Raw genomic sequence first — 23,706 nt, 5'->3', positions numbered from 1 at the left:
GGCAGGCATTAGAGAACTGTGAGAAGCCAGACATAAGCTCTCATGTCCTCATTTGCACAGAGTGGTCCCTGGATTGAACACACCAATATTTGTGCAGAAGTTCCCAGGGAATCTTTTATGCCCCTCTGGTCTCATAATCAAGCCATGCTTCCAACTGCTTATGCAGGTTGAAAACCATCAGTAAATAAACATCAGTAAATAAATGGCTCCCCAGAGATGACAGAGCGTTCTTAGTCTAGCTGTAAATTAACTCAGTCTGACCCAACTTCTAAAACACAATATAACTTCTTATTTTGTTTTTGTTTATTGGCTACATACACAGGCACACAATCCTAAACTCCATGGGGGCAGAATTTGTAACTATTTTGTTCATTGTTGGATTCTCAGTTCCTACAATAGTGCTTGGCACATAATGGGTGCTCAGTAAAGAGGTGCTAAATCAATTACTAAACAAATAGAGGTTTTCCCTAATTACATAACTATACTATAAGAGCCTGTTGGGCAGGAATTTAAAAAAAAACAATCTCTAGTTTCCCTTTTGGTTCCAGGACCATCCATTATTAGCAAACAGTAAACATTTAGTAGTTGACTTGATAAAATGATTTTCAGAGTCCCACCCACTTCAGATACTATTTTTTTAAAGATTTATTTATTTATTTTAAAGAGAGTGCACACATGAGCAGGGGGAGGGGCAGAGAGAATCTCCAGCAGACTCCCCACTGAGTGCAGAGCCCTATGTGGGCTCCATCTCAGGACCCTGAGATCATGACGTGAGCTAAAATTAAGAGTTGGGTGCTTAACCTACAGAGCCACCCAGGTGTCCCCAGATACTATTTTTAGAGAGCCTCCTGGATGTCTTATAGCCTAACATCTAAGAATGATATGAGCCATGTAATAAATATTTCAAGCCTCTGAAAGAAAAGATTTTTGTTTTTAACTATTTTACTAAAGTATGACACTCATAGGTATCAGAGTTTTTTTCTTTTGCAGTCTAATAGACCCATTTTTCAGTGACATGGAACATTTTGGCAACTGGTAATACAGTTTTGCTTAGGGCCAATATATATATATTTTTAGAGTACAGTTCTGACATTTTAATGTAAGTCACTAGGCAAGTATGATTTCTTTAATCAATCAACGAAACTGTACTTAAATTTCCAAGTTTTTGGTGTACTCTTGAAAACAGTATGAAGGTTCCTCAAAAAGTTAAAAATAGAACTACCCTACGACCCAGCAGTTTTGCACGACTAGGTATTTACCCGAAGGATACAAAAATATGGATTTGAAGGGGCACATGCACCCTGATGTTTATGGCAGCATTATTAACAATAGCCAGACTATGGAAAGAGCCCAAATGTCCATCGACTGATGAATGGATTAAGAAGATATCATATCTTCTTTTATATATATATATGATGGAATATTACTCAGCCATCAAAGAGAGTGAAATCTTGCCATTTGCAGCAACATGGATAGAGCCAGAGTGTATTATACTAAGTGAAGTAAGTCAGAGGAAGACAAATACTATAGGCTTTCACTCATGTGGAATTTAAGAAACAAAACACATGAACATATGGGAGGCAGAGAGAGAGAGAAACCATAAGAGACTCTTAACGATAGAGAACAAACTGAGGGTTGATGGGGGAGGTAGGTGGGGGATGGGCTAGATGGTGATGGGTGTTAAGGAGGGCACTTGTTACGATGAGCACTAGGTATTATATGTAAGTGATGAATCACTAAATTCTACTCCTGAAACCAATATTACACTATATGTTAACTAACTAGAATTTTTTTCATTATTTTTTAAATTTTTTATTGTTATGTTAATCACCATACATTACATCATTAGTTTTCGATGTAACTAACTAGAATTTAAATAAAAATTTGAAACAAAAAATTCCCAAGTTTTATGTTGTAATGGAAAGCATTTCTTAATCAGTTATAGCCCATTGTTTTATATTTCCGTGATAGGACTAAGCAACATTTTTGATTTACTGTTTTAACACAGGTACGCCGTTTCAGAGAAAGCAGACAAAAAAACACTAATGAAGAAGATGATGAAGTTCGAGAGGTAATTTCTCGTGTAAATTACTATGCTTCTGTGTCAGTTTGTTGAGCTAGAATGACTAGTAGGTTTGTTTAGAATAGTGGACCTTACTTTGGCAGATAGGACTGAGCAGGGATTGGCTGAGGAGATTTATACCAGTGCAGCCTGCCAATATTCGGCTTGCCAGTATTCCTTTTTTATCCTTTTGCTCTTGTTGGAAACTTATTTAATTGTGTGGGGGGGCTGGGGAGGAGCATATACAACAAGAGCCCTTAGTAATCAAAATAATACATAATTGCTATCAGAGCATCTTATTAGCATAAGATGAAATCTTACCCTACTGAGCTGATACTATTTTGGGCAAAAAGGAAGAAACTTGTGTTTTGCTAGCAGTATTACCATAGATAAATATACAGAGTCCACTGGGCTTTCTAAAATGTTGAAATGGGCTTGATCACCATCAATGCTGTCTTTCTCGGTCTCTTCGCAGTTTAGGAACTTCTGGTTAGCGACCATTTACTGAAACTTCGGGCCTCTATCTGGTACTTGGTGAATTCACGGTTGAAGATAGATTTTTCTATTTTCTGATTGTCCTTGGTGTTTCATTATTGCTATCTAGTATGTAAAGGTTATCAGATAACTAACTTATTGTTGAGATTATCTTGATTGCTTTCATTCGTATCTGTTACAACCTAGCCATTCTATTTTGCATTAGCAATACAGATATGGAAAATGTGTGGTTCGTGTCCAGCAGAGACTCTTGGTTTAGTAGGTGAGGCAGATATATGTAGAAAGAAAATGTTTAAACCTTAGCATGACCTTTGCTGAATTAATAAAACAGTCCTGCTAGTCCATTGTCATTTTCCTAAGTATTTCAGAACTGCTCCTGATAGGCGGTGAATTGGAAAGAGCCGGAGCACTCGACACATCTCTTAAATTAACTTTTATATCTTCTACTATTTTCTCTGCTGCAAGAAAAAAAGAATAAGACACCCTTCTCCCCCCCCCCCCCACTCCCACCCTTTAAATATTTTTTGCCTTGTTTTAAGCACACTCCTTAGGTAAAAGTCAGTACCTGGGACACTCAATTTACTCCTTTTTCCTCTGAACTCTCTTCCAAAGGAATCCCTGTTTAGTGGTTGATCTACTGATGACTACTAGGTAATACCACAGCCTTTAATGTGAAGCAGTTTTAGATCCTGACAGAGGAAAAGTCAGTTATCAAATAATTCTTCGGTACTGGGACACCTGGGTGGCTCCGATGGTTAACGGTCTGCCTCCAGCTCAGGTCATGATCTCAGTGTCCTGGGATCAAGTCCCATGTCCGGCTCCCTGCTCAGCGGGAAGTCTGCTTTTCCCTCTCCCTCTGCCTGCTGCTCGCCCTGCTTGTGCTCACTTTCTCTGTCAAATAATAAAGTCTTTAAAAAATAAAAATAAAATTCTTTGGTACCATCTCTAAAGGCCATGAGATAGACTTTTTTTCTCTTTTTTAAATAAAATTTCCAAGTCTGTATCTGATTTACTTCATCGTCTGTCAAACCGTACAGGCTACTTAGGATTTTAGGCTGATCCAATAATGCGCCTTACCTGGAATGTTAAGGAATAGGAACGTAGCATTTTGGGTGTTATTTTTTTCTTTTCTCTGTCTTATTACAAAAGTTTGATGCCCTGTGCTTACTGTGGGGAAGTCACCCCCCCCAATTATGTCCCAGTTCATTAGAATATGTAGGAATAGCAGTATAGTAACTCAGTTAATAACCTTTCTTTAGAGAGGATATGCGAGGATAATCTTCTCAGTGTCTAGTTTTGTGTCAGGTTTCTTCCCTTTGTACAACTTACACTGTCTCCATCATGTAATATGGGGAACTTTGCAACATTAACTAACATTACCAGCGGTAGTGCCAGTACCGGCTACAGTTTTTTCCCTACCTCCTTCCTCCCTTTCGTGAATAGCCTTCAGTACTTGATCATAGAACTAAAAGCTCTCACCATCACTGAATTTCACAGTCAGCATTCCCGATGTCAGAGTCATTCCCCTACATCAATGTAGTGGAAAAAGCAGAACGCGTTACCTATTTGGTTTTATTCATTACTGTTTTAAAGGGGAAAGGGCAAATGGTATTCATTAAATTTTCATTTACTGATTTTTTTCTAGATGTGTCATGTACACAATTTCAGTTTCCATTTTACAAATGACACTGAGAGCATAGTAAAGGTTACACGGTGGGGTGGAATTTGAACCTATTTCTACCTTCAAGTCTAGACTTTTCTACCATACCATGTCCAGAACTTTGTATTATAACTTTAACATAATGCATGGCCAATGAATGGCTAAAAATGTGAAATTTCTGAAAGTTTTTGATGTGCAGAACATCAAAAATCACTGTCCCTCAGAAGCATAGATGGAGCTCTGCCGTACTACTTAAAGATGGTTTGGGGGAGCTAAGAGGAGGAAGCTAGAGATTAGGGATCCCTTACCACATTTATATTTGTATTCATCTTACAGAGCACCCTTAAAGTACAAAAGAGTTTGCCAAATAGCAAGAATGAATACTAGAAGAAAGAAATGACTCCTGGTTCTTGGATCATTTAAACTTAACTAACCATTTCAATTTAACAGATTACAGAAACATTTCTTTGCATGCTCTTTGTGTTTGGAGCCCCTAAACTGTTTTTCATTAGTCTTTTAAAGAATTAGAGTGAATATTTTATAAAAGGAAGGTAATAGAGGACCTGACAAATTGCATTTGGGAGTTTTACAGAAGAAAGCACTTTTGGGTTTAGATTTTTCAGCTATATTTTAAGACTTTAGCAGGTAATTGGGGTTTCCTAGGTAATTTGTCAGCTTGCCATAGGATGTTATAAATGGTCTTAGCATACTATTTAGGACTTGTAATGGAATTTGAGACTTTCCTGAGCTGTAACTCCCAACCGTGTAGAATCATTTAGCTCAGAACATGAATCCTAGTACCATGTTTAAATTATTTAAACAGACAAAAGCATTAGTCATTCCAAGAGGCTTTAAAACCTCTTGTTCACATTGAAAAGCTCTAAGTATTTTCTTTAACTATAAGTTCACATTTAAATAAAAGGCCAAACAGGAAATGTTTTGGGCTTTGCAGGCCATATGTGGTCTTTGTCACGTTTTCTTCTCTGTGTATGTGGTTGGGTTTTTTTTTGTTTGCTTTTTTTTTTTAAATCCTTTAAAAATGAAAAATCTATTCTTGGTCTGACCCATAGTCTGTAGTTTACCCAGCCTCTGGTTTCCTGTGTTCTGCCTGGATTTGAGGCAGCATTGATACCCTCTTTCAAACTGTAATACCAAGCACTATCAACAAAGCGAAAAGGCATCCCGTAGGATGGGAGAAGATATTTGCAAATCATGTATTTGGTAAGTGATTAATATTCAGAACATACAAAGAATTTGTAAAACTCAAGTCACAGCAAAAAGTGGTTGAAGGACTTGAATAGACATTTCTACAAAGAAGATAAACAGGTGACTAATAAGCACATGAGAAGATGCTCAACATCACTAGTGAAATGAAAATCTAAACCACAAAGCCACTTCACATTTATTAAGATGACTATTACAAAAAAGAAAATAGTGTTGCCACGAATAAGGAGAAATTGCAAGCCTCATGCATTGCTGGTGGGAATATAAAAGCTTCTGTGGAAAATAGTATGATTTCTCAAAGAATTAAAAATAGAATTGTGTGACCTAGCAACTGCACTTCTAGGTATTTACCCCAAGGAATTGAGAGCAAGGACTCAGATATTTGTACACCCATGCTTATAGCATTCACAGTAGCCAAAAGGTGGTAGCAATTCAAATGGCCATCAAAAGATGTACAGATAAACAAAATGTGGTGCGTATGTGTGATGATGGACTTTTGCTTAGCCTTAAAAGGAATGAAGTTCCAGTAATGCTATAATATGGATGAACCTTGAAAACATTATACTAAGCGAAGTAAGACAGGTGAAAGGATGAGTATTACATGATTCCACTTAAATGAGATCCCTAGAGTAGTCAAATTCATACGGACAGAAAGTAGAATAGTGGTAATGAGGGGAAGGGGGTGGTTAGGGAATGGGGAGTTGTTTTTTAACAGGTATGGAGTGTCAGTTTGAAATGACGAGAAAGGTCTGGAGGTGGATGATGGTGATGTTGTACAACAGTGTGAATGTGTTTTTAATGCCACTGAATTGTACACAATTGTAAGATGCTCTATTTAATGGTATATATATTTTGTCACAATTTTTTAAAAAAAGGTGTACTACCAGGATAGGTTTTCGAATCTCACAAAAAAGCATATGGAAACATTGTCCTACCAGTGGCCCTGACCCTGCACTTAGGATGGCTGTGGACCTACACTCCTGAGGCCAATTAGAATCCCACTGCTAATTCTTAGAAGTAACATACTTCCTATATATCTGTACACTCCAGAGCCTGTTGCACAGAAAAGTGGAGTTAAAATATTTGAGTGTAATGTTAAATGATAAAATGAAGGTATGGTATTTAGACAAAGGGAAGGTATAAAATTTGGAAATGTTGGTGGGTAATTCATTCCAAGAAAGAATCATAAAAGGGCACATGCATCTTAAATTTTTGCTAGATAACTGCCATATCATTCCAGAGATGTGACACCAGTTTGCATTCTAACCAGTATTTGGGGGTGCTTATTTCTCCACATCCTTGTCATCCTGATGTATTATGACATCTTTTGATCTCTACAAATCCGAGGGCTGAGGAGATTGTTTCTTACTATTGTTTTTAACCCGTATTACTTTTGTTGCTCGTGACTCAGCGATTTTTATGTTTATAAACCATTTGTATTTACGTGAAACACCTGGTCATGTTCTTTGCCCAGAAATTTTTGTTTGATTTGGTTTTTGTGCCTAGGACATTGGTCTCTCTGTAAGAGCACTCACAGGAGAATGTGCACACACACTATGTGCGTGTGGGGGGTAGCATATTTTAGGGTATTTGTCGTGTAAAAGAAGGGTTTTGGGGTTTGTTCAAATCCAGAATGGGTGATGAACTAAGTGCCTTTTTGACATCTGTGGAGATAAACGTGTGGGATTTTTCCTCCATTCTATTAATTCGGCAATAAATTGAATTATATTAAAACATATTCTGTTATTGCCCCATCCTTGTTACTACTTTGTGAACCTTCTGGTAATGGGTATCCTGGTTTTTCCATATGTTCCTGGATTCTCTTTGTTTGCTTTAATATTCATAAGTGAGATCCTGTAATCTTTTTGTGCATGCGGTCCTTTGTCAGTTTTTCAGTACCATGTTATGCTGGCTTTGTACAAAGAAATTGGAAGCTTGCTTTCTTTATGCTCTGGGACTATGGAAAGAGCAGTGGAATTATCTGTTCTTTGAAGATTTGATAGAATACCTGTGAAACTTTGTGGTTGTGGTTCCTTTTCCAGGGGTGTTGTTCCTTTAACAAATTTCTCCCATTATTCTTTGATATTATTATTAGTCTGTTGAGACTATGTGTCTCTTGTTGGATCCGTTTAGGTCATTTATTTTCCAAATTACTTAGAATTGAAGAGTATTTTGTCAGGATTCTTTTAATTTCCCCTCAATCTTTTTTCCCCTCCATTCTGATTTTTAATGGTGTATACTTGTTTTTTCTTCCTTTTTATTAAGTTAGTGATTTTTATCAATGTGACTTCGTCCCAGAGGATCAGTTCTTAAATTTACTAATTTGAATGGATTTTTGCTTAAAATTTGTTTATGATTGTATCTTTATTGATTTCTCACAATTCCTTTTGGATGGACTTTACTTGTCCCTTGTTATGGAATATCAAATCTACTTATTTTCATTCATTCTTTTTTAACAGGCTGTAGGCTCTCTTTATAAACACTGCTTTGTTTTGTATATTCCAGTATACAATATTTTTATTATTTTCTAGATTTCTGCAATTTTAGTTTTGTGGGTTGGAGGCAGGTGTTTTTTTTAATTATCATTAATTACTAATTTTATTCATGGCAATTAGACTGTATAATACCCTTTATTATTTAGAACTTAATTGATATTTTTCTTAGCACCCCATGATGTATTAGTTAAACATTTCATGAGGTCTTGAAAAGTCTATATTTATTTTCAGAGTATAGAGTTCAACATACATCAATTAGATCTGTTTTATTAATTTGTAATTTAAGTCTCCTTTTTCCCTTTAAGTGTACTTTTTAAAAAGTACAGCTGGTTCTTGTTATTTCTTTATGTTCTATGTCACTGCAAACACTAACCTAGTGAATACTGAACCGTATTGCTCCTAGGGGAAATAACAGGGTTGGGTTCCTGCCAACTACTGGTTACAGCATTTTTATCCCCTGAGCAGTACATAACCTTTTTCATGTGTATTTCTGCTTTAATATGTATTGTTGAGTCATTAACATTGAACTTAGAGCTAGCAACCCTATAATCTTGCCTGAATGAAGCTTATCTCACACACCTATTTCATCTGTAAGGCATATCACAGCCTTCTTGCACTTGGGAGTACTGGACAGCACTTCAGCTACACTGAATCACTGACTAAACACACAAAAATGTGAAAAACATGGCACTAAATATGCCACAGAAAGGACACTTGTTTAAAGTGTGAGAGCTGAAACAGAAAGGCTGAGTGTTCCGTTCTTCATCTTCATCTGGGAATGTGTGTGTCAGGAGACTCGGAATTTTTGGGTGCCTGGGTGGCTCAGATGGTTAAGCATCTGCCTTCGGCTCAGGTCACGATCCCAGGGTCCTGGGATCAAGTCCTGCATCAGACTCCCTGCTTAGCGGGGAGCCTGCTTCTCCCTCTGTCACTCCCCCTGCTTGTGCTCTCCCTCTCTCTCTCTGTGTGTCAAATAAATAAATAAGTAAAATCTGAAAAAAAAAAAAAAAGAGACTCGGAATTTTTACCACTGCACTGGTCCACAGATGACTGCAAAAGTATCAGGAATATTGTTCTGGGGTTTACAGATAAATTTTGGCAAGTAGGTGATTTGCAGATATAGAATCTGGGAATAATGAGGATTGACCATACTTCATCTGGGACAAGAAAAATGAGTTGAAATCTTTCTGCGATTTTTTCTTTGTATTTTTTTTTTTTTAAAGATTTTATTGTCAGAGAGAGAGTGCGCGCGCGCAGGGGGAGCGGCAGGCAGAGGGAGAAGCAGGCTCCCTGCTGGGCAAGGAGCCCGTTGCGGGACTCCATCCCAGGACCCTGGGATCATGACCTGAGCTGAAGGCAGATGCTTAACCGACTGAGCCACCCAGGCGTCCCTTTTTCTTTTTCTTTTTTGTTATGTTCCCTGAAGTTTTTTTCTTTTTACATGGTAATGCCGTGCTGAGCCCTTCATGCTGGGATTTTGCTGTTACTTCCTTTAAGCTGAAATCATCATCATACAGCTGGATTATCTCCCACCTCCCACTTCACTCCTACTTCTACCCTACGTGCTTTCTTCTCATCTCATTTAGTCCTGCCTCTCTTTACTTCATGGTATCAAGAGAGCTCAGAAATGCTCTACCCACCTATTCTTAGTCCTGGAATTTTTTATTCCAAGCAAGAGAGACTATAGTCATGGTCCCTTTGGATATATAGATCAATTTTAGAGAGCTCTGTACTGCCTAAGACTCTTTTCTACCTTGTTCCTTAGGTCAGATCTTCATTATATCCATTAACTCTTCAGAACTTTTGTGTTTAGAAGTTGGAGCTATTTTCTCATCATGTTCATTTCTGTTCTCCTTACTACAGTTTGATTAGTTTAAGGGAAGAGCTCAGGGCAACATTGCTTTTATTTTATTTTTAATCAAAAAATCTGTATTCATTTCAGAGTTAAAATATTTCATTAAGTCTCAAACTTGTCTTTTCTCGGCAGTTTCTTATCAAATTAAAGTTTGTGGCATATTCTTGGTCCTAAGCTTTTTATTCTTTCCCAGGCCTTCAATTGTTATATTCTACTTAATTCTTTTAATCTTTTTTTTTTTTTTTTAAAGATTTTGTATAGTTATTTATTTGAGAGCACAAGGTGGGGGGAGGAGCAGAAAGACAGGGACATGTAGCAGGAGGGGAAGAATGAAGGGGGGGAAATCGGAGGGGGAGAAGAACCATGAGAGACGATGGACTCTGAAAAACAAACTGAGGGTTCTAGAGGGGAGGGGGTTGGGAGGATGGGTTAGCCTGGTGATGGGTATTGAGGAGGGCACGTTCTGCATGGAGCACTGGGTGTTATGCACAAACAATGAATCATGGAACACTATATCTAAAACTAATGATGTAATGTATGGGGATTAACATAACAATAAAAAAATTAAAAAAAAAAAAAAAAAAAAGAAAGACAGGGACAAGCAGACTCCAGACTAAGCGTGGAGCCTGATGCAGGGCTTGATCTCACGACCCTGAGATCTCAACCTGAGCCAAAATCAAGAGTCGGACCCTTAACCAACTGAACCATCCAGGCGCCCCTCTTTTTATCTTTTTATTCTTAATTCTACTTAATTTTTTTAAGAGATGATTGCTCATAATTTTCTGATTACAGAGTAATATTTTAGAAAAACTATATTGTAGAAAATTTATCCTATTTGTGAATAAAGAAGAAAAGAGCACCCTAAAATTTCATCACCCAGAGATAACAGACATTTTTTGTAAGCATTTTTCTTGTCACTTACTAAGAGCCCATTGTACAGAGTAGCTCAAATGATGAGTCTTACAAATGGTGATGTTGAATTAGGGGCGATTGCTCATATTCTTACCAGTTCTAAAAGTTTTGATTCTGTGGGATTTTATCGTTCTCAGCACAGCTTTTCAAAAGGTCTCATTTTACAGATACTATGGCAGATTGATCTGACAAATCGTAGGAATTGAATTTGACAGATAGGGGAGGGGAGTTGTCCTGCTTGGCATTTTTATAGCATGATTAGTGAAAAATAATAGTGTAGACAGTTTGGCAATAGTGCATGTTATCTGAATGACCAGATCAATGACTTAGGATGCTGCATTACCTACTAATGTGTATTTTCTCCTCTTTCCCTCTCAGGCTATGACAAGGGCCAGAGCCCTCAGATCTCAGTCTGAGGACTCTGCTTCTGGCTTTAGTGCTGAGGACCTTATGAGTATAGATTTGGCAGAACAGATGGCTGAGGACTCTGATGAGGACATCACAGCAGCAGCCAGCAGAGGAGGAGGCCGAGGAAGAGGCCGCCGAGGAGGAAGAGGACAGAACTCAGCCTGGAGAGGGGGGTCGCAGAGAGGAAGAGGTTAGCACTCGGTACCAGTTTGCACACACATTCAGACTTGGCAGCTGAACGGGACACACAGGATCGTATTCCTATCGTCAGAATTAAGTGTTGCTATCTTCTAAAATTTTGTGTTTATAACGCATAAAGCCAGTCTTTAATATAGTTCTGACATGTATGTTTACTTAAATAGATTTTAATGGCCATGTGCACATAATGTTTTAATGACTTTTTTTTTAAAGTTATTTATTTATTTATTATTTGACAGGGGGAGAGAGAGACAGTGAGAGAGGGAATGCAAGCAGGGGGAGTGGGAGAGGAAGAAGCAGGCTTCCCGTGGAGCAGGGAGCCTGACGCAGCGCTCGATCCCAATCATGACCTGAGCTGAAGGCAGACGCTTAACAACTGAGCCACCCAGGCGCCCCTGTTTTAATGACTCTTAACATTTTTTTGAGAACTTCACTACGCTCTTCACACAGTACCTTTTGGGTACATTTAATGTCATATTTACTCTCACACCTATAAAATAATGGGCAGATATGAGCTGCTAAGGAAAATGGCTGTCTAATGACCATTGGCAGCAGGAAGAAACTCCAGGTCATAAACCTTATTTTTGTTACTGTCATAAGATACAAATGCCCTTATTTTTATAAAGTGGCTTCATAAAATTTGTTCAAAAAGAATACTACTCTAAAACAATTTGATTTCTTAAAGCAGTCATTAACATTAATTGCCATCATTGTATTTAACGTGGGACTATTGTCATTGAATAATCCAAATAATAGAAAATTGGCCATCCAGTGACTTCCTGATGCATTGTATGACTTCGTTTCTAGGAATATTTTTAAATTGTTTTTATTAAATATTTATCCATTGGAATTTTAAGCTGGTAAAATAGTACTTAAAAGTTAAAAATTTCCAGGGAAAGAGATCCTCATCTTCTAGTGATAATTTATTTTCATTATCCTTATGTTTACAAAATGTTTCCTTAAATTTTGATTGGAAGAGTATGAACCAAATGTGGTGTAAGTATAGTTTTTGAAAAGTGATTAGACTATGTATTTCTTGTTATATATGTCTTTGACTTTTTATACACAAACTATGTTTTGATGTAACTTTTTTTACATTTCATTTTGGCATTGTCTTAAAAAAAAACCTTGGCTGCTGATACAACTGTATAGTGACTGCTCATTATTCTAACCATAGGCCCTGGTCTAGAGACTTCCACTCGAAGCAGAAGTTCAAAGGCCACTATGTCAACACCTAGAAACATGTCTATTATAGATGGTGAGTATGGGTTGCAAATGATTTTCTAGCAGTTATTTATAAATCCCAACATAGGAAGACCTAGGAAATCCTCATTAGGAAACCTCATTGGTTTGTGTTGCCATTGTTGGGGGGGTCAAAAGGGTTATTAGCATTACAAGATAAATTATTCTTTAAAAGGTCTTTGCCGTTCATCAGAGTTACTGAAAAGGGTGAACCTTAAAAAGTATTTTTTATAATCCCTTACTTTTAGACAGATTTGATTATTTCCTGTTTATAGAGAGACCCTGAAGGCAGAAAAATGAGTCAGTTGGTCAATATGTCAACAATGATCAAGAAAGAACCACTTCTTAATATAGTGTTTACTTTCTTAAGCTTCTTTTCTCCGGCTCTATGGTTAACACAAGAAAGTCTGATCTGTATTTAAGATAATACTCGTAATAGCTAATGTCTATGAAAGAGTTAAGTGCATGCTTCCCAAAGCTCTGTGGTTAGATACTTATGTTATCCCTGTTTCACAGAAAAGGGATCTGAGGCTTTGAAAAGATAGGCGGTTTACCCATGGTCTCACAGCTAGTAACTTTTAGAACTTGGGTTAATCCCACATTCCCTAGACTCCAGAACCAGTGGTTAACCACTATGTAGTTGATCCTTGAACAGAGTGGGTTTGAACTGTGCAGGTCCACTTATAAGTGGGTTTTTTCCCCAATAAATTACAGTACTGTAAATGTATTTTCCCTTCCATATGAAAAATATGATTTTCTTAACATTTTCTTTTCTTGAGTTTACTTTGTTGTAAGAACACAGTATATAAACAACATACAAAATAAGTGTTAATCAGCTGTTTATGTTGTCAGTAAGGCTTCCAATAAATAATAGGCTATTAGTAGTTAAGTTTTGGGGGAGTTAGAAGTTACATGGGAATTTTTGGACTTTGCAGGGGTCAGTGCCCCTAACCCCTGAATTCAAGGGTCAACTGTACTGCTAGTTTCCAGAGCAAGATAAGATTAGAAACCTAGCTACTGGTTCTCAGTGGAGAGGTCTTTGCATTATACAGAATAACCTATCGAATTAATGTGAAGATAGAGGAAACCACCCCGGAAGGAAGTGAATTGTGACACCATCAGAGGAAGTCTTGGACATTTATTGGATGGCAACTGACATTGGAGGAAGGATACAAACATCAAATCCAATAAATGACTCTTATTTGTTGTTGTTGTTTTAGTGTTCAACAATTTATCAGTTGCGTAAATCCAATAAATGACTCTTAAAGAAACTTTTTAAAAAAAAATTTTTAATAATTTTTAAAAAATATTTTATTTATTTGACAGAGACAGCGAGAGAGGGATCACAAGCAGGCGGAGTGGCAGAGGGAGAAGCAGGCTTCCTGCTGAGCAGGGAGCCCAATGCGAGGCTCAATCCCAGGACCCTGGGATCATGACCCGAGCTGAAGGCAGACGCTTAACGACTGAGCCACCCAGGCGCCCCTTAAAGAAACTTCTTATCAAGAGTTCTGGGAGCACCTGAGTGGCTCAGCCGGTTAAGCGTCCGGCTCTTGATCCCAGCTCAAGTCTTGATCTCGGGGTTGTGAGTTCAAGCCCCATGTTGGGCATGGAGCCTACTTGAAAAAATAATAATTTTTGAAAAGTTCTGTTGTTGTATTTTTACTCTGGTTATTTAGTACTTGAGGAGAGCCAGCTAAGATTCTTATCTTGACTTCAAAAGCATGTTGTCTTTTAGGAAATGATGTCCAAAAAGGTGCTCTTCCATTCTTGGCAGGAGTAAGATAAAAGCAGAGAAGGGGAAAAATAGGCACCATAGAAAGGATCTAGGCAGAGTTCAACATGGAAAAAAAGCCTGGTGACTTTTAACAAGTCACTCAGACTCCTAAGTCTGTTTCCATAATAGACTGTACATAGTGGGTTGTTCTGAAGATGAGAGGCAGAGACTCTGGCACGTAGTAGGCCTTTACAAAATGTTCGTTATAAAAAAAAAAAAGAAAAGAAAAAACAGAGGGAGATAGAAAAGCAAAGTGAAAAAAAATATGTACACTTCCAGGTTAAGTCACCAGAAGTTGGTTAGCATTGACACAAAGGCCTTTACCTTAACCCAAACTGCCTTTTTTCGTCCTGGCTTAACTATTTTATATGAAGCTTTCCTTGCCACAAATGGGCAGAATTAATCACTTAAAGTGAGTCTTTGGGCTTCCATTTTGTTGTTGAGAAATGAGCTATTAGTTAAGCTTGCTTTTTTTTTTTTTTTGGAAGTAGTCTATTTTTCCTCCAGCTGGCTGTCTTTGGTGTTCTGCAGTTTCACTGATGAATCTAGATATGAGATTCTTTTTTTATCCTGCTTAGGATTTATTGGGCTTCATGAAACTGTGAATTGGTGTCTTTCATCACTCCTAGAAAATCCTTTCCCTTTAGATAATACCTCTGTGCTCTTTTTCTCCTCCCTTCAGAGTCTTCAGTTAAATAAATGTAAGAATCACTCTGTCCTCCCGGCACTATTAATCTCTTGTATTTTCCCTTGTTTTATCTTCCTGTGTTATATTGATCTTCTAATTCACCCATCTGTTGTTTTTTTTTAAGTAAACTCTAACCCCAACATGGGGTTCAAACCCATGACCCCAAGATCAGATGTCGCTTTTTCTACGGACTGAGCCAAGCAGGCCCCCATGCCCATCTATTCTTAAAACTGTCCTTTGAATTTTTTATTTTCATTGTTTTTGGTGGGGGTAGAAATTCCACTTAGTTCTTTTGAAATACACTGTGTGATTTTAAAAATTCCCTGCAGATGTTTTTAAGCCTCTCTGTAATTTTGTGTGTGCCTAGTAAGGATATTTGTTCTATTAGTCTTTGTCTAATAACCCAGTATCTAAATGTCTTTGGCCTCTTTTTATTGTCCATTTCTGATTTCTGTTTCTGTTGGTTCTCATTTACGGTGACTTGTTTCCTTGCATGTTTCATTATCTGTTGTCCATAAGAAATGATCAGCAGGAATAATTTGAGATTAGGGATGAAGTTAAGTTGCCCCAGAGTTGATTCATATTTGTTTCTCCAGGCTTCTAGGGGCACCACACATCTTAGGCCACATAAAACTACATTTAAACTTGTGACTTGAGGTTTGACCAGCTGATAATGTACTTGCAAAATCCTGTTTACATCTGCTTCTCTCCTTAACCACTGGGGTCCCAGCTTAAGGTAGGGAGGAAATGCATCAGGTCCCTTACTTTGAGCAGGCCTTGACCTGTGATAGCTCTTTCCCTGTCTCTGCAGAACTGTCAAAACAGTATGAACATTTGTCCAGATCAGCAGGTCCCCAGGGAAAAGGATTCTGCTTGCCTCTCTAAGTTTGAGCTTTTCTTCTGTTTTGGCCTGTTAATTCTTTATGTGATCAACTCAGCGCCACTAGAATTTTTTTTTATATGTTTGATGAAGCAATTTGGGTAGCTTTGAGCAGCAGTGTTTACCTGAAAACCTGGACCACAGTAAACAAATACAGAGCTTTTTATCTTTCTTTCTTTAAAACTCACATGTGGCTGCCTCCTTTGCATCTAGAACTTTATATCTCATAGGGTTTTTTGTGAGCATTTTTTTTCCACTTTCTGCCCTCAGCTCCTTTCAGAACTGCTATGCCTGTGAGACCTTTCACAGACATTCTTTCATGAGTCCTCTTCTGTTACCCATTGATAATGTGCAATAAAGCTTCTGTTTGTATAGAGAAGACAAGAGACCAGTTCAGCGCTTTAAAATGTTCACAAATAACCCTTTTTTTTTTACAAGTAATAATACTCATTTGTAAAAAGTAAGCCAAATTAATATGAAACTTAGGATTTCCTGAATTTTGTGTAGGAAAAAATCTAATTGTGGTGCCTTTGCAGCAGATGGTGTGGTTAAGAACCTGGGCTTTGGAGTCAGACCTGGTATGGTCGGCCAGCTCTTCACTGGCTGGTTCCACGCCCTTACACCGCAAGCACCAGCAGAACAGGGGTGGAGTCATTCTTTTTCATCATTTCATCATGGTGTCCGTAGTGCCTGGCTATAGTAGATGCTTATTAAATACTTGAGAATGGCTGAATAAAAGTTACTTAGAGATTGGATAGCATAAAGGTTAAAAGCATGGTTCTAAAGTCAGCCATTGGTTTGAATTCTGACTCCTTGATTTACTAGTTCTGTGTCCTTTCGGGCTTTCCATCTTCAGTGTCCTCATCTATAAGTGGGCTGACAATTGCATTTATCTCATTGGGTTATTTTGAGGATTGATGAGAAGATACATGTGGACTATTTGGCATAGTATATACACATATTAAGCCCCCAGTAAGTGTAAACTGTTTCTTTCTATTCTATAAGCTTCAGATCCTTAGCTATAAAATTGGCAGTGTCGTACTGACTCCACAGAGTAGTTACAAGTGTCAGTTGAACTTATGGGTATACATTACTTAGCACAGGTTTAGTAAGAATCCAAAAAATGATTGCTGCTATTAGTATTAGTGGCAGTGTTTAAGATAAACTTATGAAAATGGATGTTTTATAAATATTTGTCTAAATTTGTCTTTTATCTAAATTCATTTGGTCAAATGGTTTACAGTTGAACTATCTCTAACATTGGGACTTTTTTGAAAAGTGAAATAGACTTTTTAACACATACATGTAAAACATTTTTATTAGGTTGGATTTGGTGTTAAGTCTCTGACAAAATAACCATGGGGTACTAACTATAGCTACTGTAACATTGGGACAAAAGCACCTTTAAAACTGAAACTTCCAAACCCCTATTGTAAATGGAAGTATGAAGAAAGCTATAACGGTACAATTCTACCATTATCAAGCCCTGTGGAGTGTAGAGATTTATTATTGTACTGGAATTTTATTGGAAACAATAGATATTACATTTCCAGTCAGCAGCAATTGTAAATAATAGTTGACAGCCCAAATTTTTCCCTTGAAGTCTGTCTGCAGAGAGTGGTGAGTAAGTGAATAGTCCCTCTGAAGGCTCTGTGATTGCGCGTGGTTTACCGTCATGGCGGCCACTGCCGCATCTACGGCTACTGCTGCTAGCTACATTATTTGAATACCTGCTACTTCTAGGCACGTGGCAGAATTATTTCCATTAACCACCTCTTTTTATCTTTTCAGCAATTTTCTGCATGAATTATTAACACTATTTTATGATGTAGGAAAGACGTTAGGGTTTGAAGCCGACGGCCAAGAAAGAATTCTTGAGACGTCTTTGATGCAAAAAGATGGTTTTATTAAAGCACAGGGACAGGACCCGTGGGCAGAAGGAGCTGCACAGAGGTCATGAGGAGCGGCCCATTATATACTTTCAAGTTGGGAGGGGGTTGAGGATAGTGTAAGCCTCCCAGGTATTTTGGAAACAAGGTTTCCAGGATCCTGAGGGGGCTAGCTAGCTATTGTTAGGAAAGGTCATTTATTACTGTTTAGTAAAAAGTCCATCATGAGACCCTTCAGATGTATATCGGTGGGTCATATACTTAGGGGATGATTGCCAACATGTATTTTGGGGGTTAGAGATAAAGGAAGTTTTCAAAGGAATTTTTTTTATATGTTAAAGTGGACTTCCAGGATCCTGGGGTTGAGCTAAGATTGCCCTTTGCCCTTAGCAAAGTATCAACTTCAAGGCAGCTGAGTCCCTAGAGGAATGTCACTCTCCCTGTTTCAAGGACTTGTCAATGGGCTGTAGGGAGTAAGGAAACTTAGTAATTTTTCTTTCGCCTTTGTTTCCCACATCATTTTATAGGTGGGGAAATTGAGACTTAACAAAGCCAAGGAGCTTGGCTCTGGTCACCCAGCTAGTCAGTCAAAATGAGTTTAACTCTACAACCACCATACTGTATTGCCTTCCTAACAGACCTCAGTGCTTGTTTTTCTGATAAAGTTAATTTCTCTCACTGACATTTGTTGGGGATAAAAAGAAAGGAGGGTTTGGTTTGTTTTTGTTTGTTTTAGGAGGGCTCATCAGGATCTGAGAGTTTGAGGAGTCAATTAGTGAATAATTATTGAGCAGAAATATTCTTTAAGAGTCATGATGGCTGATTTTTTTATTCAGTTGCCCTGTTTAGCCTTTTGAGTAGAGTTAGGATGTGAGGCCCTAGTAATTGAGTAGAGTGGATAAGAACTTTGCTTCTGCCCTTAATCTCTCCTCTCAGATAGACATCACAAGACTGGGGATAGACCTGGAATAGGAAAAATGAACAAATCATAAATTTAGGCTGGATAGAACAATTCCTTAGTTTCCAGACTATGAGAATTTTGGACTTTGTGGATTTCTTTGAGCTTTTGACTTTTTCAAGGCCTCTGTCTTTTTTTTCTCCTCTTGCGCTGTTCAGTTTGGGGGTTGTCTTAGGGGAAAACATTGTTTTATATTAATAAACTGGTAAGGCTTAAGAGAAAATAAAACTCTAATTGGCAGTTTGAAATTTATTCTAGGTTTTAAATATTCTACACCCAATTCAGTATGGGGGGGAGTGGGGAGGTTACTTCACCCCACTAAGCAATTCTTGGACATCAGCTGGGTTTCCTACAATTCGACTCAATTCTGACACTGTCTATCCAGAGGTAGCATTAGATTCCACAGGGTTAAGGGCTGAGTTCCACAAGATTGCCTCCTTCCACTTCAGAGGCTAATCACAAACTAGCTGTGCTTCTGACTGACTGGCTATCAATCAGTTTCCCCTAATTCCCTCTTTGGGTTTAATTAATTTCCTGGGGCGGCTCACAGAACTCAGGAAACTAGTTTATTCACTAAATTTATTGGTTTATTACAAAGGATACAAATCAGCAGCCAGGTAAAGAGATACAAAAGCTAAGGTCGCAGACAAAGAAATTGTATCTTCAGAGAGTTTGGGGGCCAGCACCCTGGCATATGGAAGCATTCTGGTTCACCACCTCTAAGCTTGCCGAACCCTTCCTTTGGGTTTCTGTGGCAGCTTCATTACCATTAATTGATTGAATCATTGGCTATTGGTGATTGATTCAACCTCCTGTCTCTGTGGAAATCATGGGGTGGGACTGAGTTCCAACCTTCATTTCCGATTTCCTGGTTGGTTGCCCTGGCAACCAGCCCCAGTTTTAGGTTTGGTCCAAAAGTCACTTCATTAACATAACAAAAGTCACTTTCCTGGCTCTTAGTACTTAGGAATTTCCTAGGGTTTTAGGAGCTCTGCCAGAAATGGGGACCAAGACCAAACACATATTTCTTATTATAAGATCATAGTGTCATTGTTTTGACTTGGGGGAAAATAAAGGGTTAGCTAAACTTCATGTTTCTAAGTTTTTCAAGCTAAAATGTAAGGATTTAAAGGAAGTGTTATCATAACATAAAAGATACGCTGTTTTCTAGGATTTCCTCTGGACTCTTCCTTTGATATGGCTAACAAAGTAGAGGAGAATAAGAAAGCTCTTCCTGGAACCATAGGGTTCCTAATATAGCCACAGGGAATGGTACTTCCAACTGTAAGAGAAAGAAGAATATATTTGGGGTTTAATCCACTAGATGGTCAGATTTTATCCTTCATGTAGTTTCTATAAAATATTTTTAGTGTAAGTATATTTATGAGTGTTACCTGTTACTATATTTGAATAAGCCAGGAAATCAGGAGACTGGCAGCTAGGCATTGATTTATTTGAACATATATTTCCACCTCCCTTTAGATTTTAAAAAATATAAATGTTTTATAATTGGCCATCATGATTTTTGCAGATAGAGCTTACAAGATCTTCAGCTAACAATATGTACAAATTTTTTTCAGTTATTTTAAGAATAACATAATAGATGTTTATTCTTTCACGTTATAGCCTTTAAATCTGCAAGACAGCAGCCGTCCCGAAATGTTGCTGCTAAGAATTATTCAGAGGTAAGATAAAAAGTTTTATAGTTGTGTGTTAATAATTTATACTCCCTGCATTATGAATTGTCAATTCTTTAATCTACAAAGTAAATAAAAGAAGGAAAAAGTGGGAAGCATTAAAGCTGGAGAGAATTTTATGGATTATCCAGACTGAGGGCTTCTAGGATTTTTGTTTTCTTTAAATACTGTATCTCATGATTAGAAATCCATAAATGTATGTTTACAGTAATATTTTCAAGGATAACAGTGTTGAGCCAAAAAGGTCCGTGCATGGAATATTAATATTGAAGATTGGAGTTCAGTGCGTATAGAAGTCTTACTTAAATCTGGTTTCCTTTTGTTATTTATCCTCTCATAATACTGTGGCTTGTTCGCTGATGGCTGGAGCTAGACTCAAGACAAACTAAGCAGCCAGAATGTAAGGACCTCTGTCTTAAGCTCTAGATTTAACATAGGCCCTCTGCACTTCCTTTGGATTCCAAGATTTTATATGGGCTTGATGCTCCTATTACCTTACTTTCAAGACCCACGTGTCTTTACGCCTAAGGCAGTGCTCTTGATTCTGTGTCAGGATTTCTCAGTAGCAGCACTGTTGACCAGGTAAGTCTTGGTTCTCAGTAGCAGCACTGTTGACCAGGTAAGTCTTGGACCAGGTAAGTCTTACTGGGAGGGACTATTGTCTGCATTGTAGGGTTTTTAGCAACATCTTATCCCCTACCCTCTAAATGCCAGTAGCAACCCCCCTAATTATGACAATCAAAAATGTCTCCAGACATGTCCATAAGTTTCCAGAATAATAGTTACTATCACTTACAGCTGAGAATCCATGTTCTATATCAGACCTACCCCAGCAGCGTTTTTTCAAATTTCATACTTTGTCTCTTGAATATGTGACACAATTGACCCTTTTCCAGGAAACTTCTCTGCTCTGATTCTCATTTTGTCCTTTTATCTCCCTTAACTTCATCTCCCCCCCTACCTGTTGTTGCTGATATGTGGGTGCCAGTGCTAATAACTTTTATCCTGAGCTCCATTTTATTATTTGCATTCAACTGTTGCCTGCTGTCACTTGCAGATCATCTAAAAGCAAAATTAGCACATCCACAAGGTAGTGTCTTTTCTAGATTTTTCTCTTGTAAGGCAGGAACATGAGTTCAAAAGGAACAAGTTGTGCTAAACTAGCTTTTTTTTTTTTTTTCATTCTTTGATTGTGGTTACACAGTGGTAGATTGGAGGAGTGTTGAATACATTTGATTCTTTCAAGGTACATAAGACAATCTTCTGATAGTTTTATGACAAAATGCAGAAATATTGGCCGGATTCATAGCTTCTTGGACAACTACATTTAATAACTTTTTATTAGTAGTTCAATGTCAGCCTGGAGGGGGAGATCTCAGGTGCTGTTTTTTCACGGTTTTGCCCTTGGCTTCATTCGCTAGTTGAAGACATAGCAAATGTGTGTATTAAGTGTCAAGATAACACAAAACATAGAGAGATAAGTAGTATTTTGGATGATAGAACCAAGAATAACAAATATCTCAGGGCTCCTGGGTGGTTTATTTGGTTAAGCATCTGCCTTCGGCTCAGGTCATGATCCCAGACTCTCTGCCCAACGGGAGTGTGCTTCTCCCTCTGCCTGCTACTCCCCCTGCTTGTGCTCTCTCTCTCTGGCAAATAAATAAATAAAATCTTAAAAAAAAAGAAAAAGGAATCACAAATATCTCTACTGGGACCTAAAACTAACAAATGATGTTTAACGGGGCTAAATGTAATAGAAAGATAGATATCCAGTACTTCCCACATGGTTTTATACCTAATTTTAAACTGGAAATGGAACACTAATGGTCTGACTCCTCACTAGAACCCAAGAAGTCCACAGGCACTGTCTGCACATGATGTTGTGTGAGTCATTCACCAGTCTAACTGCATGTTCCTCTAGGTACCCTGGCTGCCATGGTGTTCAGGAGAAAAGTGAGCTCAGACATGTATAGAATTGAAGAGTGACATTGGAGGGAAGTCAGGCTAAGCTTCAGGTTTTGCTTTTTGTTTGTTTGTTTTTTAAGATTATACATATTTATTTGAGACAGAGAGTATGCATGAGCAGAAGGGAGGGAGGGGCAGAGGGAGAAGGAGAAGCAGACTCCTTGCTGAGCAGGGAGCCTGATGCGGTGGGACTCGATCCCAGGATCCTGAGATCCTGAGATCATGACCTGAGTCAAAGGCAGACGCTTAACCCACTGAACCACCCAGGGGCCCAAAGCTTCAGTTTTAACAATTGGTTTCTGCCCCCTTTTTTCTGACTTTTTTTTTTTGTATATTTGAAAATTTTTTTTTTGAGATTCAACTATTTATTTTTATTCAGATAAATTCCATTTCCATAGAAACTGTTCCCTGTTTTGTTTTTCCCTTAGGTGATTGAGGTGGATGAGTCAGATATGGAAGAAGACATTTTTCCTACCACTTCAAAAACAGAACAGAGGTAGGTGCAGTGATTTTCTGCAAGAAGAAACATCTGAAAAAATTTAAAATTATCCAGAATTCTACCTATATGTTTTTCTGTGCCATAGAAGTTTAATAGATTTATTTTCAACTGGTCAAGTAAATAGAGAAGTGAAAAACAGAACAAAGGCTAGTTCATAGAGGTGATGCAGCATTACTGCAGGTGTTTTTCAATGAAACTTAACCTGTAATTTATTTCCTTTTGCCTTTATTACTCAGGAATTTTCCTGATGGAGTTCTGTGTTCTCTCTAATTAACAAAATAGTTTTGTATTTTTTTAATATTTGATTTCAGCTTCTCTTCTTCATTATCACATTTTTACATACTGAGTTACACAGGGTGCTGTGCTGAACACTAAAGAGAGGATCACATTGGCTCTTCCTGCCTTTGGAGCACTTGTATGCTTTTTCTTGTCCCTTTTGGTTTTTGCCACTTTTGCTATTACTGTAAAGCTTGGCTTGATGCACTGTTAGCATTTCTGTGTTAGTATTTTAGATGGACACTGCTTAACTGAAGCTCAGTTAATGAAAATTTCTGCTTAAGAAAATAATCGAGAGCTTGTTTTAACTCTGATTTTCTGTGTGAGCATTATATAAGGTCTGATGGGGGACAGAATAAATTTTTTAACATGGTTACTGCCTTTAGGCAACATAAGTTATAGTGGAAAAAGAGAGATGAACACATTTCAGTCCATTAAAGGATGATGAGTCAGTACATAATTAAGTGTGAAATTTTATGATACAGACTTGGTGTGAGCGCTCATAGGCGCTTAGAAAACGGAGCAAGAA

General features: G+C 37.9%; 1 protein-coding gene across 5 annotated transcripts in view; it reads left to right on the top strand.

Annotated features, from left to right (window-relative positions):
• MRE11 (MRE11 double strand break repair nuclease) overlaps window positions 1-23,706 on the top strand; it is a 78,076-nt gene that overhangs the window by 40,611 nt on the left and 13,759 nt on the right. For 4 of the 5 annotated variants that reach the window (XR_013442522.1, XR_013442520.1, XR_013442521.1 and 1 more), the window contains 6 exons: window positions 2,009-2,071; window positions 11,082-11,301; window positions 12,487-12,567; window positions 20,367-20,425; window positions 20,811-22,452; window positions 22,831-22,898. Coding sequence is in view for 1 of the 5 variants with exons in the window: in XM_036074992.2 (XP_035930885.2) it covers window positions 2,009-2,071; window positions 11,082-11,301; window positions 12,487-12,567; window positions 20,367-20,425; window positions 22,831-22,898 (491 nt within the window). In the remaining 4 variants the exon portion in view is untranslated. Of the gene's footprint in view, window positions 1-2,008; window positions 2,072-11,081; window positions 11,302-12,486; window positions 12,568-20,366; window positions 20,426-20,810; window positions 22,453-22,830; window positions 22,899-23,706 lie in introns of those variants that run through there. The other variant, XM_036074992.2, reaches the window with a different exon arrangement.

The sequence above is a fragment of the Halichoerus grypus genome, chromosome 11, assembly GCF_964656455.1.
Source record: "Halichoerus grypus chromosome 11, mHalGry1.hap1.1, whole genome shotgun sequence".
NCBI lineage: Eukaryota > Metazoa > Chordata > Mammalia > Carnivora > Phocidae > Halichoerus > Halichoerus grypus.
This window is presented reverse-complemented; position numbering and strand designations above follow the sequence as displayed.